We start from the raw sequence: 17,292 nt of genomic DNA, 5'->3' as shown, positions 1-17,292 counted from the left end.
CATTAAGATAAGAAAATAATCACTTAGAAGAACTCAAACTGACTGGCTTTTATCCTAAAGTTAATTTTTTTTAAATTCACCAAGTTCACTTAGAAATTATTTCCTTAGCCAAAACGGTTCAGGAACTGTAATTTTCACTTTCTGAAAAAATGGAATTAAAATGCCATGCTTACTTCTTATTCTAGCAAAAATAATAACTGGAAGATGAAATTACTGCTTTTCCTGGGTTCTGTGGTCTGTCATTTCTGAATGTCATTAAAATATGTGGATTTTTTTAAACATACATGGAATATCGAGCATACTTATAGAATAATTAAGCATAGTTTATGATCATAGTATGTTTTACTTATAATAAAAATGTGGGATATCTAATATATTCATAATTATATTCCATATTATAAAATGCATCTTGAACCTCACTTTGCACTTACAGTTGATGCTTATTAAAAAAAAAAAAAAAAAAAATAAATCCATTAGCGAAAAAACCTGCTACATCTTTACAAGTAGAAAGCATAGACAAGTCAAACCTACTAATCAAAGCTGAAGGTTTGTTTTGACCAAGGTAAGATCTGCGCTCCGTTAGTATTATCACATATCAGTAAGTAAATATAGATATGGCCACAATTTCTTCTTCAAATGTGCAGAATACAATGCTTGAAATGTAAGCCTCAGCTACAATATGATATTGGTGAATAGCATTTTCCCGGGCTGTCTTTGGGTTTGCTGCTGTCAGTTAACTTTGCAAACATAATACCTAAGGGAGTATGTATGACGTCCCTTGCTTGACTAAGTCATGACTAAAAATGCGAATCATACTTAAAAATATGTGAATTACACTACTGATTCCTATTGAAACACTTTCCCCCAAATGTTACTTCTGTGTTTGAAATATTTACAAAGACCAACCTATAGTCAGTTATAACTGAGATTTATTTTAGGCAGAAAGACAGCAGTTCTTCTGGCCTGTGCAGAAATAGCACTTTTTCACATTAACAGGGAGCTGGGAATGCTAAACAACAACAAAAGCAAACAAACAAGATTCTATGAAATACCTGAAATAATGTAATTTTCTGTATTTTTGCATCATTAGTACATAGAATCATAGAATGGTTTGGATTGGAAGGGACCTTAAAGTTCCATACTCCCTGCCATAGCAGGGACACCTTCCACTAGGACCAGGTTGCCCAAAGCCCCATCCAACCTGGCCTTGAACGCTCCCGGGGATGGGGCAACCATAGCTTCTCTGGGCAGCCCGTTCCAGTGCCTCACCACCCTTATGAAGAATGGTGAATATAGAACGGTTAAAGCATAAATATTTCTAAAGGCAAGGAACAGTAAGAACGGTCATACATTTTCAAATAGACATTCAATTTTTAGCCATGGCCCAACTTCAAAACCAAGAAGGAAAGAGAATTATTACTTTTTTATATTTTTCAGATGGCCTGCAACTGAGAGCACACAGGAATCCAGTTCTGACCACCATTACAGTTCTTAGCAGAACAAAGAGCACAGGAAATAAAAGCCTTTTGTTTGGACATAATCTTACAACTAGGGTGATGCAGCACTTTGCATCTGTCTTGTGAACAATTGCCTCCTCTTTTCCAGTGAACACACAGCAGCCAGACCCAGGGAAGACACAGAGGCCACCTCCACTGCTACAGCTCCCATCCTGCATCAGCTCTGCCTGGGCCAGGACGCTCCTTTGGGAGCACAGATCACAGAATGTCAGGGATTGGAAAGGAACTCAAAAGATCATCCAGTCCAATCCCCCCGCCAGAGCAGGAACAGCCAGATGAGGTCACACAGGAACCTGTCCAGGCAGGTTTTGAATGTCTCCAGCGAAGGAGACTCCATGACCCCCCTGGGCAGCCTGTTCCAGTGTCTGTCACCCTCACTGAGAAGTTTCTTTTCAATTTTAAGTGGAACCTCCTGTGTTCCAGTAAGTACCCATTGCCCCTTGTCCTATCATTGGTTGTCACCGAGAAGAGCCTGGCTTCATCCTCCTGACACTCACCTTTTACATATTTATAAACATTAATGAGGTCACCCCTCAGTCTCCTCTTCTCCAAGCTAAAGAGACCCAGCTCCCTCAGCCTTTCCTCATACGGGAGATGCTCCACTCAATCATCTTCGTTGCTCTGCGCTGGACTCTCTCCAGCAGTTCCCTGTCCTTCTGGAACTGAGGTAATCGATGGGGCCAGAGACACTGCGGGAACCACCTGCCGGTAACGGAGCCGCGAGCGGTCACTGTCCCCAGCGGGGAAACGCGGCCCTGTCTCGCATAAAGCCGGGGGCGGCCAGAAGTTACAGGGAAATAAGTCCTTTTTGGCATGGCCGGGGTTATCAGCCACTCCCAGCGCACTGCTACTCCGGTCGTTGCCGGTGCCAGCCCGCTCCCGCAGCCCGTCAGTGGTAGCACCAGAGCTGCCCACCATGCTCCCGCCCCTCGCCCCGCCCGCGGGAGGGAGGGCAGCGGCGTCAGCGCCGCTACTGAGCATGCCCAGGCCCCCCGCGCATGCGCCCTGCGACGCCTGCGTTCATTCTGAGGACTAATTCTGACAGGACGGGCAGGATGGTGCAAAGCGATTCCCCTGCTCTCACAGCGCGACCGCGGGGCCCCGCCACGGGATGTGGCGGTCTCCAGCGCTGCCGCCTCTCCGCAACCGGCGGAGAGCGAGTCCCCCGCTTAGCGCTCCCCACGAACAGCGCGCACCCACCTGCAGCCAACACCAGCAGCTCGCCGACCAGTCTGGCCCACCCTCCGCAGCAGCAACGCCAGCGGATTGGCCTCTTCCGGTGTCATTCTCTCGTTTCTTGCACTCGGAATGGCTTTTCCGGCCGTCAATCCAAATGAAAGCCTGCCCATCCTCCCGAGCGGGTTCCTCTCTTGGCTCGCTGACGTCACCACGGGTGTGTCTCAGCCGCAGGCACCGCCTTTCCCCTGATAAGTCGAGACCTTGCGCATTCCCCTGTCACTCACAGGTACTCTGATACTGGATTGGCCGCTGTGCCTCCACAGAGTCTCTCCGTCCCACCCACCGGCGGAGTGGGTGCGCATGCGCGGGCTGCGCCGGCCGGTGATGGCGGCCCTGAGGCAGAGCGGCTGAGAGGCGGGAGAGTGTCCCGCTGTCGTCGGATGGCGCCGCGGAGCGCGGCCATGGGGAGCGTGCGCTGGGCCTTCCCGTGCGCTGCCTGGCGCCCTTGCCGCGAGGAGTGGCTGCTGGCGGCGCGGCTGGTGCAGCCCGAGGAGAAGGACCGCATCGGCCAGTTTGTGTTTGCCCGCGATGCCAAAGCCGCCTTGGTACAGCTGCCGGGGGTGGGCACGGCGGGGGGCGGCTTCCCCTCCTCAGGGCTGGCCGTGTTAGCCCGCGGCGGGACACAGGGCACCGCGTTGGCCGGAGCCCCCGCTTCGTCCCTCCCCGCTGCTGCGGCAGGTGCGGGTGTGGGCGGGGGGCCCGACCCTCCGCGGGGCCGCTGTGGAGCCTGCCGGGGGCCCTGTAGGGCGCGGGCGGCTCCACTGAGGAGCCCCCTCAGTCGCCGTCGTGGCCCCGGGACCGGCCCTTTCCCGTGGGGACGCCGCTGCCTCTCTGCAGATTGAGTATTGCCCAAACTCCTCACTTTTCGTAGGAAAGTATGCAGCCCTGCAAGGGCATGTAAAGTATTAATTGCAAGCTCTACTTTCACCTTCACTTAGGAGGAAAAATGGACGTTTGCAGTCTGCTGGTAGTAGTTATTCTGAAAGACTCCACAAGCTTTATGTCGTGATGTTGTTAGGAGGTATCAACGTACTCTAAGAGACTGTACATGAACACGATAGTGTAATGTGTGCAAGAGTGAAGTTGGTTTACATAATTAATTCAGGTTTTAAATCTCACATAACAATGCGGTAGTAATACAGATGTCTGCTAATTAGTCTATAAGAAGTTACTCATCATTTTTAGCTGTTCAGTATTTCATTAAGCATGGCATGTAAGTGACTGAATGGATGTACTGAAAGGAAACCTGTTGAGACAGTTTTACTGTTCAGTGTGATATAAAAAGTATTCATCTGTGCAATAAAGTATCCTAAGTGAATAAGGTAAAGAAGGGATTCTTCTAGACTGAGACTGCTTTTCATTGAATCTTGTGTTGTCTGTGTTTTAATAGTGATAACAAGTGTATTCTGTATTTGGATCTGAACTTTTGATTCAATTTACTTCACACAGGCATTTATATAAGAAATCTAAATAATTTGGCTAAAATATATTTGCAATAATAAGGCTTTTTTTTTTTTTTTTTTAAGACAGGTGGGTTTCTAGCAACCATGGGTACTTTGCGCATAGCATAATAGTTTTGTATGAATCACTTCCATTTTATTTCATAGGCTGGTCGCCTGCTGATGCGGAAATTAGTTGCAGAAAAGTTGTGCATACCTTGGAATGAAATACACTTGCAAAGGACATCAAAAGGAAAACCTTTCTTGGCAAATAATGTATTCAGTATTCATTCGAGTTACAACTTCAATGTCTCTCATCAAGGAGATTATGCAGTTCTTGCAGCTGAGCCTGAGCTTCAAGTTGGCATTGATATTATGAAGACTAGTTTACCAGGTAATGCGTTATGGTGACCCAAATGGATTGTGTAGTTTTTAAGTGCAGAACATTTTAATATTTCACAAAGAACCAGTTTGTGTCCTAGAAATGTAGGGTAATTAGAAGAGAGTGAAGGAATGTATGGTGTATTTGCCTTTTTTTTTTTAATTGTGTAATGCAGTCTTGGATGTTTATTTGGGGTTTTCTGTTATGCTACGTATAGATATATTTCCAGTTTAGAAAAGCAGAACACTGGAAAAACGTGGTCAGGAATCCTGCTATGATATTGACAGGACTGATATTTGCAGATATTTTAATTATGGGTTTGCTGTCCAGTAGAAGCTGGGAAAACTTTCCAACTAGCAACAGTGGGATCCATACCCATGAGGGCTTTATACACTGTGAGTGTTACTCCCTTGTCCCATAAATGTGGATGTTATGTGTGTGAACACCAGGCCCAGTAGTGTAGCAAACTGGCATTGGAGATACACTGTGAGTGTGCAGGATGCCTCAGTGAAAGGGGATCACGAGGAGGGAACATTTGAGGGGCCCCTGGTAAAAAACAAAACTTAGCAAGCTTTAGTTGTTGGCCTCTGTGTTTGTATGGAATGTTGTGCTAACCTGACTGTTAGTGAACTTCAGGACACAAATTATCCATTAGAATTGTAGCAAAGTGTATTTTTAAATACAGTTTTACAAAGATCATCTGGTTCACAAAAGTTCATAGATGCATGAGTGGATTAAGGGAGAAATATACTGGGATTTACAATTTACTGGAATTTTAGTTTTTGAGAATCCTTCTCAACTGTTTAACCAAATGTGACAGTAATAGCAGTGTTCTTAGGAAACCTCTCTTTGCAGTCTTCAATTTGCCCAGCATTTTATGCGACAAAATAATTTGTGTATTAAGATAAAGATTGAAATAAACCCTGACTGGATGACTTCTGCTCTGATTGCTTTATACCTTTTTAATGATTATTATGAGTGTACATTTTTGCATTGACATGTTTTAGCTGAGGTGCACCGAAACTGTACTGCAATCCTTAGTGAAGTTCTCTGTGACTCACTTCTATCTACTGTAAACCCTCACTCTAAAGGTGGTGGTCAGCTCCCTAATTACTAATTTGAAAAATAATTCCTGTTTCAGCAGGTAAATAATGAAAAGCAAAACGTTCAGATATTCTTCTTTGTATTTTAAGCTTTTCATGGTAAATGAGAAATTGAAAGTCATTTATACATGATATATGTGGAGGAAGGGATTTCTTGCATCCTCTGCTGGCATTTTATGCAGCTGGAAATGTAGCTGGCATTTTAAAGACACATTGTCCAGCTGACAAGTTTTATGAAATGTGTTAAACTCTCCTGAAAGTAGGAAATAACTGTGAAGAGTAGAGGTTTAACTTTACATGTTGCTTTAGAAGCCTGTATTCATATTCCACCTCCATTTTTGAATATAATGCATTAAACTGTGTGAGAGAATATAATTTTAGGGTTTTTTCAGTTAATAGAATCTTTTAACTTCAATATTAGCTGTCTTTATTAAAAAAAAAAAAAAAATATCTCATTTCTACTCCTCCCTTTCTCTTGCATTTTTTTCTTATTTATTCAGTATTCCCTTCTTTTTTTCCCCTCATGTTGAATCAATGAAATAGTGGATAACTCAGTGTCCATTGATCTATTGCTTATTCTGCAGGCACCGTCAGAACAAATCAAGGTTCTTTCACCTTGTGTGTGAGTGTATTCTTCATTCAGTGTCCCTGATCACTGCTATCATGAGAGGTGTGGAATCAAAGGCTGTCAGTATATATTGTCACTTACCCGTAGTTGTATCACCTTTAGCAGGTTAAATTTAGGAAAAAAATATCTTGAGTTCATCCTATCAATGATGTTTTGGTTGCTATTCTGTTTCTCTCATGTAGCTTTTTGGTTGCCTGACCCAGGATACACAAATAACAAAGTGAATCTGAAGTTCAGAGTAGGATTTGGTATGAAGGAGTTTCATCTCAGCAGAAATGTAGGAAAAGCTGAACTCAGTTTTTAGTTAAGTAAAAACAGGGGTTAGATACAACATTCATTTTTTAAATTCTTCAGTAGCAGGAGAGTCTCCTGGCAAGGTGTCCTAGAATTGTTGATGGCAGCAGTCCTGACCTCTTACTGTAAAGCAAATGTCGCCCTGGGCAGCTGCACTCAGCAGCTGCATGGATTTAATTTGTGAATGAGCTGGTGAGACTAAATAATGCTTTGAGATCTGATACATGCTTCAGTGTTTTCGGTGGGTGTTCTGGAGATGCTTGTGATTCCAAAGAGTAAATGATGGAATTAAATTGGTGCTTTTGTAATAAAGTGATATTGAAAAATTATGTATGCAGATGACCAATCTGAAACAAGTTAGTGACAGATGCAGCCTGCTGGAATTTCCTGAACATGGACTCCTGAGCATGGGTCTTTTATCCATGGCTACTTTATCTATCTCCCTCTTTTGTCAGAGATCTAGATGTATGTTAACAGAAAAAGGGGCTATTAGGGCAAGCCACTGTATCTGCTGTCTGAATTCATGGTGGCAGGCTTCATAGTGTATACAGAGGAGTAAAAAATGCATCATTGCAAAATTTCTGGTTTTCCTTTCAGATATCTGAAGTTCTTCAGATATCTGAAGTTCTGCATAGTCTCTCCTGAAGTAATTTAGCTGTCAACAGCTTGTATACATATTTTCTATCTTTTGACAAGGAGAGAAAGGGACTTCAATGCTTGACATTATGCATAGAAATAATTGTCATAAGCGAGTCAGTGCCTGGTTGTGCAATTGTTTTCCATATTATGTAACTTTACATAAGTATTTATGAATTAATTTTAGAAAGGCTCTAGATTTTAAAGAGGTTTTGTTTATGGCCATACAACTTCCTTTTTGTGGAATTATAATTTGTGTTTATTAAAAAGAAACATGATAGTAATAGAAACTTAGTAATTGTATTTGGGAATGTGAGCCAGCAAATAAGCAATATTAAGGACATAATTTTAAGTTATAGTCTCTGTAATATGAAATTAAGCTAGCAGTTTTTTCACCTAAAATTTTTCTAAGAAAGACTTTTGTCTTAGTAAAATTACATGGAACTGGTTTTACTTCTGTGCTATGAACACGTAACTTTGCCAGTATTGTTTTATCTGATAGTTCCACTGTGTGGTGCTCTTGCTCTGCAGTTGCAAAGTACATTATATTTCTGAGAGTGAATCCACTATAAATCTCTTTCTGTGGAATAGCTACAATGACAGAGTTCCCTATGTACAAAGTAGATTACAGTAATTCTGATTTCTTTCCTTTATTTTTTTTTTTCCTTCTTCAAATGGTTGTTTAAATACAAAGTACTTAATCTTGTGATGTTACCCAACAGAACCTTGATCAGGGTCTTCAGTATTCCGGGTCTTATACTCCTTTATTGTTCAACCAGTGAACAAAGTATGCAGTACGAATATACAAGAGAGTATCATGCAGCTGAAAGTTTTGAGAAATAGGATATTAAATTGTGTGTTAGCATGTAGCAGGGAGACTTGGTGCACATAAACATTTGATGTCACTTCTTAATGTGTGCTATCTATTTTTTTTTTTACTTACGTGGAATAAAAAGCCGCCTCTTTCCATATTACTTTTACTATATCATTAAAATCTGAGAAATGAAACAACTGCAAGACATAGCCTTAGAAGGTGAAGGCAGGCCACACAAGAAGCTATTCTTAGCAGTGCAAATAGAGACAGTTCTTCAAAAATTCCACAGGTCTGCAACAGTTTGTCATGTTTTTTTCCTCTATTCAGATATTGAACTAAATAATTAAGTGATGGTAGAAGAGGAAAATGTTGTCTTTAGGTATTGTGTGTTCTTGCTTCTTGTTTATCAGGCAGGTTGTTGTAGATTTACATCAGGCTTTTGATTTACTTGTTTTCGAAGGATTACTAAGAACAGTGATTTTTTTTTTTTCTTCTCTTAGATCAGTTTAAGATGAACTCTTGAGTCATTTGGGAAAATGCACACTATACTGTAAATTTGTTAATGAGAGTGATTGTGGACATTATTTGGCAAGAGAAGTAATGTGTATAAAATTATTTTAACCCTTTCACAAAATAAATGAGAAGGATTCTCACAGTACTACTAGCTCCTGTGGAAAAACTCAGCTTATGGCAATGTATTTGATTTTTAACTTATGGACAAGATTTACAACAAGTATCAACTTGGTTTGAGTAGTGAGTGGGATGTTGATTTACCAGTGACTTAAACCCTGTAAAGCAGAACATTTACAGAGATTTAGGAAATAATTATAGCTTAAAAAAATTGCTATGAGCATTTGAAAAAAGTTGAGATCTGAAGTTCAAGAGCTTTCCTGCTGTGGAAGTGAATTTCTTTTCAGTAATGTAATTTTTTAGTTTAGATGGAATTACAAAAGTAAATAAATTAACAGTTTGTTCCTGATCTTTCATAATCAGTCTGCAATCTTCCATACAGTTAGCTAATATACTTGTTGAACTAACAAATCATAGTAGTCATATGCCCTTACTGAAGTAAAGAGGGAGGATTTTCTTTGTTGTATTAGAAAATGGGAAGAAACAGCTATCTTAAACATACTCTTAAGGAATACATATATTAGATAAAAGTTTCATTCTTGTGCTCTATTCAGTCACATTTCTAACAGTCTTTTAACCTGGAATTACATCATGTTTGTAAAAACACTTGCACATTCTGGTAATGGATTAAGCACAAATACTTGATAAAATGTGAAAGGAAAATTTGATTTTGTGATTGAATCTCCTCTTTCAGGGGAAATTGTTTCTTTCTAAAGCCTATCTTAGTCCTTCGTGACTTTTTTTTTAATAGGAAATCATAAAACCATTTGGTTTAAAATAGAAACCAATAGCAAAATGCAGAACTGTAAAAATGAATTTGTGGAAAATAGATGTGTTGAAAATGAGAGATAAATTAACAATTACGAAAACAAAAAACTTAAACCAGGAGCTTTTAGTAAATATAAGAGGTGGAACAAAGAGAAACTATAAGAGCACCTCTCTGGTTTTGGTTTGGTTCAGTTTTTTGTTGTTTTGTTTTTTGTTTTTTGTTTTTTTTTTCCCCTGAAGTGTCCTTCTGCATACTGAATTTATAATATCATAATTTATTCCTTAATTAGTCTTTTGTGAAATTAAGTTATACATTCAAAATGAGGGGCTGAAGAGAATTTATTTTTGTGTTTTGTTTTTTTTTTTAAACAAAACTAATATTTTTTTTTTTCTCAGTCCACATTAATAACAGCTTTGGCTTTCCAAGTTAAGGAAGTCTAGCAGAAAGATGTGACAGGAGGGCCAAGGTAAAGTAATTATTATGTAGGTATTATGAATTTGATTTTCAAGGAGTTTCTTGCTGGCACTGCCCATTTCGAATAGCTTCAGTTCTGCAGATATATGTATTTGTTGCAAGAATTGGAAGATAGAAGCTGTCTTTATTCTGTGTTGTCAAAAGCTTATTTGAATGTTATCTGTGCAGATTAGTTTAGAGCTCTTACTGGTTTCAAGGTTGAGAGACAATGTTTTAGAGACAGATTTGCAGATTTTTAGGCTGACTTATGAAATGGCAGAAACATATCTTAAATATTTAACACCTCCCTTCAGTAACCTTAAAAAAAACCAGTCCTAGCTGGATTTCCCTGGCTTATTTCCTTTCTAAGAGAAATTCTGATTTTTAACAACGCAAATATTTTTATATTTCCTCACGAAAGGTGATAGATTGCAGTTGTCATGTCAGGTTTTCAGGAAAGTTTAGGAGTAGGAGACTTGTGCTGCTTCTTTAAGTAGCTGTTTTCTTAAATCAGGTTGATACTCTAAGTTCGAGGCATTCATGCCTGTTTACCTGCTGTGTTGCATTTTGATGGAAAATCCAGTTATGGAGTGCATTAAAAAATTGTTTCTTGCCCTGTATAGTTTTCCTATCTGTTCATCAGAATTGCTGGGTTTTGTATTAAATATCTAGATCTTTTTCATAGTAAAAAACAATTTAATAAAAACGTAGCAGACACTTGGAGATAGTATCTGCAAGAGTAGATAGAGCTGATGCAGGTGAACGGACCATTTAAGTTCATTGGTTTTTCAGTTGTGGACTATGCTCTGCATTTGCTGTTTTGCAATACGTTTATCTTCCTCTTGCATCTTTTTTTTGTGTCTCTCCCATTGGCTGGATAAATGACAATCCCTGCAGTGGCTGCTCTGGAGCTCTGCAGAAGTTGATCTTTCAGCTGCTGGCAAAGCAAATGGCTTTGCAATGTTTGGGGTTTTTTTTTTTGTTTGTGTGTGGTTTTGTGGGTTGGTTGGTTGTATTTTGGGATTGTTGGTTGGTTTGGGTGGGGTTTTTTTGTGTTGGTTTTTTTTTTGTGTGTGTGTGTGTTTTGTTTTTGGTTTTGTTTTTTTTCTTAAGCATGTTCATATGTGGTTACTTTCATGATTATATAGGAGAGATTGATTTCCAAATTTTAAGCACGAATACCACTTTGATCATCTTGTTCTGTTTCTTGGACTTTGTTTTGAAAGGGAAAGGGAGGGAAGAATGATGCAACGAAGATGATTAAGGGAGTGGAGCATCTCCCTTATGAGGAAAGGCTGAGGGAGCTGGGTCTCTTTAGCTTGGAGAAGAGGAGACTGAGGGGAGGCCTCATTAATGTTTAGAAATATGAAAAGGGTGAGTGTCATGAGGATGGAGCCAGGCCCTTCTCAGTGACAACCAATGATGGGACAAGGGGCAATGGGTGCAAACTGGAACACAGGAGGTTCCATTTAAATATAAGAAGAAACTTCTTCTCAGTGAGGGTGACAGACACTGGAACAGGCTGCCCAGGGAGGTTGTGAAGTCTCCTTCTCTGGAGACATTCAAAACCCACCTAGACACATTCCTGTTTAACCTCATCTAGGTGTTCCTGCTCCGGCAGGGGGACTGGACTAGACGATCTTTTGAGGTCCCTTCCAGTCCCTAACATTCTGTGATTCTGTGATGGTGTATACACAGAAGTGGGTATGTTTTAAGTGTGAAAATAAGGGACCTTTTTACTGCACTTGACTATGAGATTCATGTTCTGGGATAGGCTTCTGTGCAGTGTCCTGACTTCTGCCACTCTTGTTCAGTGGCTTCATTACTGCAGTAGGAAATCATAATGTAGAAGGACGTACTTGCAGAGTGTGTGCTTTTCAATTGTGAGGACCAATTCCACACCAAACACCAAATTTAGAAGCGAGATCTCTCATCAGACTCTTTCAGAGAAACCAGCTCAGTCTGAGTCAGATTGTGCTTTCTAAGGTTGCAGAGCTTCCTAGGGGAGGGGAAAATTGCATTACTCAAATCAAGGATGTGTTAGGAAGTATGTATCATGTAGTCAAATTCATATGGAAGATGAACATGACTTAGGTACTGGGAATTGGCTTTTTTCCTCCTCTGTTGTCCAATATAACGTTTATATACCAAGTAGATCCTGATACACCCCAGGTTCTTCAGTGGTAGTAGTTTCTTAGAGTTGGGAATACTCACCCTATAATCACATTTTCACTGAACTGCCATTTCACAGTATCACAGTATGGACAGGGCCAGGACGCTCCTTTGGGAGCACAGATCACAGAATGTCAGGGATTGGAAAGGACCTCAAAAGAACATCCAGTCCAATCCCCCCTGCCAGAGCAGGAACACCTAGGTTAGGTCTCACAGAAACATGTCCAGGTGGGTTTTGAATGTCTCCAGGAAAGGAGACTCCACAACCCCCCTGGGCAGCCTCTTCCAGTGCTCCGTCACCCTCACTGAGAAGAAGTTTCTTCTCAAATTTAAGTGGAACCTCTTGTGTTCCAGCTTGATCCCATTAGCCCTTGTCCTATCATTGTTTGCCACCAAGAAGAGCCTGGCTCCATCCTCATGGCACTCACTTTTTATATACTTGTAGACATTAATAAGGTCCCCCATTAGTCTCCTCTTCTCCAAACTAAAGAAACCCAGCTCCCTCAGCCTTTCTTCATAAGGGAGATGCTCCACTCCTCCTACTACTGTCTTAATACTTTTATGGTTTGGCAGTGCACAGTAGTGATACCATGTGGATAATGTTGTTTTGTGGTATATCTGATTTAATATGAAGATAGATCTGGGTGTCATCCCCCTTGTCTTGGAAGTTCCATGTGTCTGACAGCAGCACCATATATACATCCATATGTATGTATGTGTATATACATGCAGACCAGTGTATGTGTGTTATGCTCTTTTATATATGTATTTATATGTCTGTGTAGATATACATGTACACACACATGTTAAATATATATATAGGCCCTCTAGTACATTATTTCATAAAATGTAATAAAATGTTTGAGAGATCTGGTGGCTTGGTAGTACCACTGTAGTGTAAGGCTAGAGATGGTCAGGGATGTATATTTTATGTGGGTGCTCTTGCAGTAGCAACATCTGAGGTTTTTGTTATCTTTTTAGAGTGACAAAAGAAGATCTAGCTTCATTAAAACATGTTCTATTCCTAAGTGTCTGTTACTCTTGAAGAGATCTGAGCTTATTTGACTTTTTTTGACCTTTTTTTTTCATCTGTAGTTGCATCCTCAAAACTTGCAACCATAATGGCTTTATAAAAGAAAGTCTCTTTTTATGTTTATTTGTGGTTTTGGGTTTCGTGTTTATTTTTAGTGTGATGGATCATAATCTCATGAGTGTTGAAAAGAAGTAAGAGTTCCTGCCGCTCTGCCAAAATGGAATGATTGCTTTAACTGTTTGATATGTTCTATAAGGGAAAACTGTTCAAAATGCCATTTTCGTGGGGTAATTTACTTTTTCGTGAAGATACTGTGGCTACTTGGAGCTCTGATAGCTGTGGTCATACAACCTCTTGGAAAGAGCTTAAGCAAGTAAAAGTTACAAATATTGACATAGACCAGTTAAGAAGGGGTTTCTTATTTTATTACTACTCATCATCTTTTTTGCTGTTACTGTTTACATATAAGTAAGTACATTTTGTTTGAAGAATTTGGGGTTCCTCAATCATCTTAATCATCAAGACCCTGGTTATTTAAAATGCTTTTATTTTCTCTACTCAGGAGCAAGCCAAAACCAGACACTTGCACCCAGATGTGATTATGTCATTAAGCTCTTCAATGGCAAATATATATTACAGTTGAATATTTGGCATAGAAAGAACATATAAAAGTAAACTGGAGTGTGAACAGAATTTGAGAGGATCTGGCATTTATTTTTATATTTTCAGAACAAGTGACAAAAAGCTTGTATCTGTCTCAGACTTTACACTACTTGTCTGTAAATTGATCAGATGTATACATTTAATAGGTTGTGACTTCAGTTTTGTGGGGGTTTTTTTGGTTGGTTTTGGTTTTTATTTTTGTTTTTTGTTGTTGTTGTTTGTTTGTTTGTTTTAAATCCAATCCGTAACTGTCAAACTTCCTATTTCTTCAGTGCAGTTTTGGAGGGAGAGCTGTCTAATCCAGTATGATTCTTTACTTTCTTTTATTTAACACTGACTATCAGGGCAGCTTGCTAAAATATTCATCACTGCTGTTAGACCAGATCACAGTAATATGATTGAAACCTTAGCAGTTTCTCTGATATTGCAGAGACTGAATTATCCTAATTGCAGAGAAAATATTAAACTTCATTAAATTATGTCAGTCTTTTTATGACTTTTCCATTTTTACAATCTGGGAAATGTTGAATAATGGAAAGGAGGCAACCTCAAATTTTCTGACATTTTAAAGTTAATGCTGAGGCATTTAAAGTTCTCTGATGTATGCCAAGATAAAACATATCACCAGTAGTTACATGACAAGAATGGGTGTTTAACATATTATTATATCACTGGGTGAGCTGCAGGATGGTAGCAGGAAGTGGAGAGGTCACAGAATGCAAATCCAATTTCCAATTCACACTAAAGCAGTGTGAGCTAATAGATTTATAAAACATGCTTTGTTAATTTTCTGTCTGGTTCTTCTAGGTTAGTAATTTATCTAGCTAATTATTTGTTTTGCGTTGTCAATTTCTAAATAACTGTACAAGGGTTAGTTGGCCTTAATAAACAATTAGGACTTGGGCATCTGTTGCAGAAGAAATGGTTTCTCTGTATCAGTTTACTTTGGTTTCCTTTAGAGGTGGTAAAACATGATCAAATATGACTTGTGTCCTACACCACAAGGACTGTCAGTCCAAGAGCACAGGACTCAAACTATATTCATTCTATACAGTTTGCTAGTTTGCAGGATTTATATTGAGCCTGTGTTTCACATTAGTTAGTACATTTCCCGTTGTCACTTTGCCTGTTTGCCACCTGAAAGTAAATTGATATATATTGATTAGATAATAGTTCTTGATTACTGACATGTTCCTTTCATGCAGTTCAAGGCAATTAAGAATCTGTTCAAGTTCTGGGTTTTGGTGTTTGGTGTGTTTGTGATGGTGGTGTTTGGTTTTTTTGTGTTTGTGGTTTTTTGTTTTATGTTTTGTTAATTCTTTTTTTTTCCTAGGGAATTAGTTGATCAAAATGAGCTGGCAGTACTATCTTTTATCAATTTCTGTGGTTTTGGATGTAGACCACAATATAAACTAGTCAGTTTGTATCTGACCAAAATAATTTGAAGACTGTAAAAACTGAAGTGAGGAAAGTCAGTCATCTACTCTTCTCACTGGTTTTGGGAGGGCATGTCATGGTTTTTATAACTTATGGTACAACAGGACAGTTATTGCTTTTAAGTGTACATTGTATTACTAAAGCTGACTTATGATTGACCTGAAGTTTGTAACAGTGCAAACAAAATACCAATATGAAGATTTCTCTGTTAGTCCTATTCACTATTGATAGCGTATTTTACATGGATCTTAATTCTGATTGTCTTTTATCTTCCTACAAATGGAGCTTGTTTGACTTTTCTATCAGATAGAAAAATGGGGAAAAAAGAAATATAGTATGTTTTTTTATTTTTCTTCACTCCTACATGTTTTTTAAATAAATCTTTTATATCCGTTCTGAGGTTTTGCTGTTTTACAGTAAAAACACAAAGCAGATTTTTTACCTAGTCTTTACAAACAATTAATAAAATGCTCAGTTGTCATTGTAGTGGGAAAGACGACATTATATATTTCAATGTAAATAGTTTATGTGAAAAATCCAAGATGCCTACACATGTATGTGCAGGTTTATTGGTATATAGCATGTTTGCTTTCCATGTTTAATAGTCTTTTCTGGTATAACTCACTATTTCTCAATCTTCGTGAAATTTCAAGGACATTTCACAGTTGTGTTAACATTACATTTAATTTGTTCTGTGAACTACTCTAGTTTCAAATCTGCATTATGATGTAAGGCTTAAGTGTCTGTTGATTAAAGAAAAATCAATGAAATTATATCTTGGTAGCAAGGATGAAACCTCTGACTTCTGTTGTGAATATCAAACAAATTTAGACACCAATTGGAGGAACTGGTTAGAGCTTTGCTGGATGCATTTTCTGTGTTGGCTGCTGTTCCCTAAGAAGCAAGTTAATGAGTGTTATGGGAAGGAGGCAGAGTTCAACATATTCTACGGGAAAAAGGACTTTTAAAATTAGGATATTTAATAGCTGAACTATCTTGTCAATTTTGTTCTAATGCAAATTAACATGTAGGTTTTTATTTGTTAGGCAATCAGATACTGGGACAAATTGTGGTTGGTTAATTGGATATTATGGAAATAAGCTATAATATGTTTGGGTTGAATTTATTAGTTTTCTGTTGACTCTTGCTTTTTGGTAAGATGATACAGTGTAAAAACTAAAACTGCTTCTGATATTTAGAGGTTGTCATGCTCTGTAACAAAATTTTTTCAAGTGTGGAGTTCACAGTCGTCTAGAAAAATGTTTTCAGAATTTTAGCTAGTATGAACAAAAGCAAAAAGAAAGAATGTGCAATGATTTGTGTGAAGGCGAGAAAAAGAGTGAACTATAAAACCTTATACAAATGAAAATGTATTTTCAAATGAGAGAGAAGGGGCAATATAATTCTGGTCAATATTGAAAAGAATTGAAGATCGTGTCCCATTTCTCTTGAAAAGAAGCTATATAAATTCTGAATGGTGTATTAACAGTAACTTAGGAAATCAAGTGGCATGGGCAAATAAGAGCTATCTATACAAAGCACTGGAAATAGTTTTGAAGTTTACATTGCCAAGAACTACCACATTCAAAATTTGTAGCTGCTAATTTTTTTAAGGTTTATGGTGAAGTTATTTTATTGATGACAGAAGAGATACGCATTTCTGAAAAGAAAAAACCTATCATTGATAGTATAGAAGCCTAATAATAAAAATATTAAATAAGTTTATTTTTTAAGATATTAATAGAGTGTAATTGTGAAAAGAGATATTGTTGGATTTTTGACAGAATACTTACAGTTATCATTACATTCAATTTCAAAGCAAGAAAACTCTGTCACAGTGGAGCTTATTTTCATTAATCCGCTTGACCCAGGCAAGTTTGGTTTCATGGTTAATTGAAAAATCTCATCCCTACCCTCCCACCCCATTGTCACGTTAATAACTTTTGTGCCAGTGGCTCAGTTTTTCTGTCTGCTCAAATGCACTCTCCCAGTTCCCAACAGAATCAAAATCAGCAATTTTCTCATTTCTTTGAAACTGTTTATCTAGGTTTTTCATAGATCTGTGCCTATCACAGCTTTTCTT

At 38.7% G+C, this 17,292-nt stretch overlaps 1 protein-coding gene across 2 annotated transcripts in view; it reads left to right on the top strand.

Annotated features, from left to right (window-relative positions):
* Positions 1-3,101: 3,101 nt before the first annotated feature.
* Positions 3,102-17,292, top strand: part of AASDHPPT (aminoadipate-semialdehyde dehydrogenase-phosphopantetheinyl transferase) — a 30,213-nt gene continuing 16,022 nt past the window's right edge. Inside the window, exons 1-2 of one of the 2 annotated variants that reach the window (XM_080358907.1) lie at positions 3,102-3,301; positions 4,364-4,589. In XM_080358907.1, the coding sequence (XP_080215033.1) occupies positions 3,137-3,301; positions 4,364-4,589 (391 nt within the window). In that variant the 5' untranslated portion in view covers positions 3,102-3,136. Of the gene's footprint in view, positions 3,359-4,363; positions 4,590-17,292 lie in introns of both variants that reach the window. The other variant, XM_080358908.1, reaches the window with a different exon arrangement.

This window comes from Nesoenas mayeri (genome assembly GCF_963082525.1).
Source record: "Nesoenas mayeri genome assembly, chromosome: 1".
NCBI lineage: Eukaryota > Metazoa > Chordata > Aves > Columbiformes > Columbidae > Nesoenas > Nesoenas mayeri.
The sequence above is the reverse complement of the archived record's forward strand: the minus strand, read 5'-3'. Positions and strand labels throughout refer to the sequence as shown.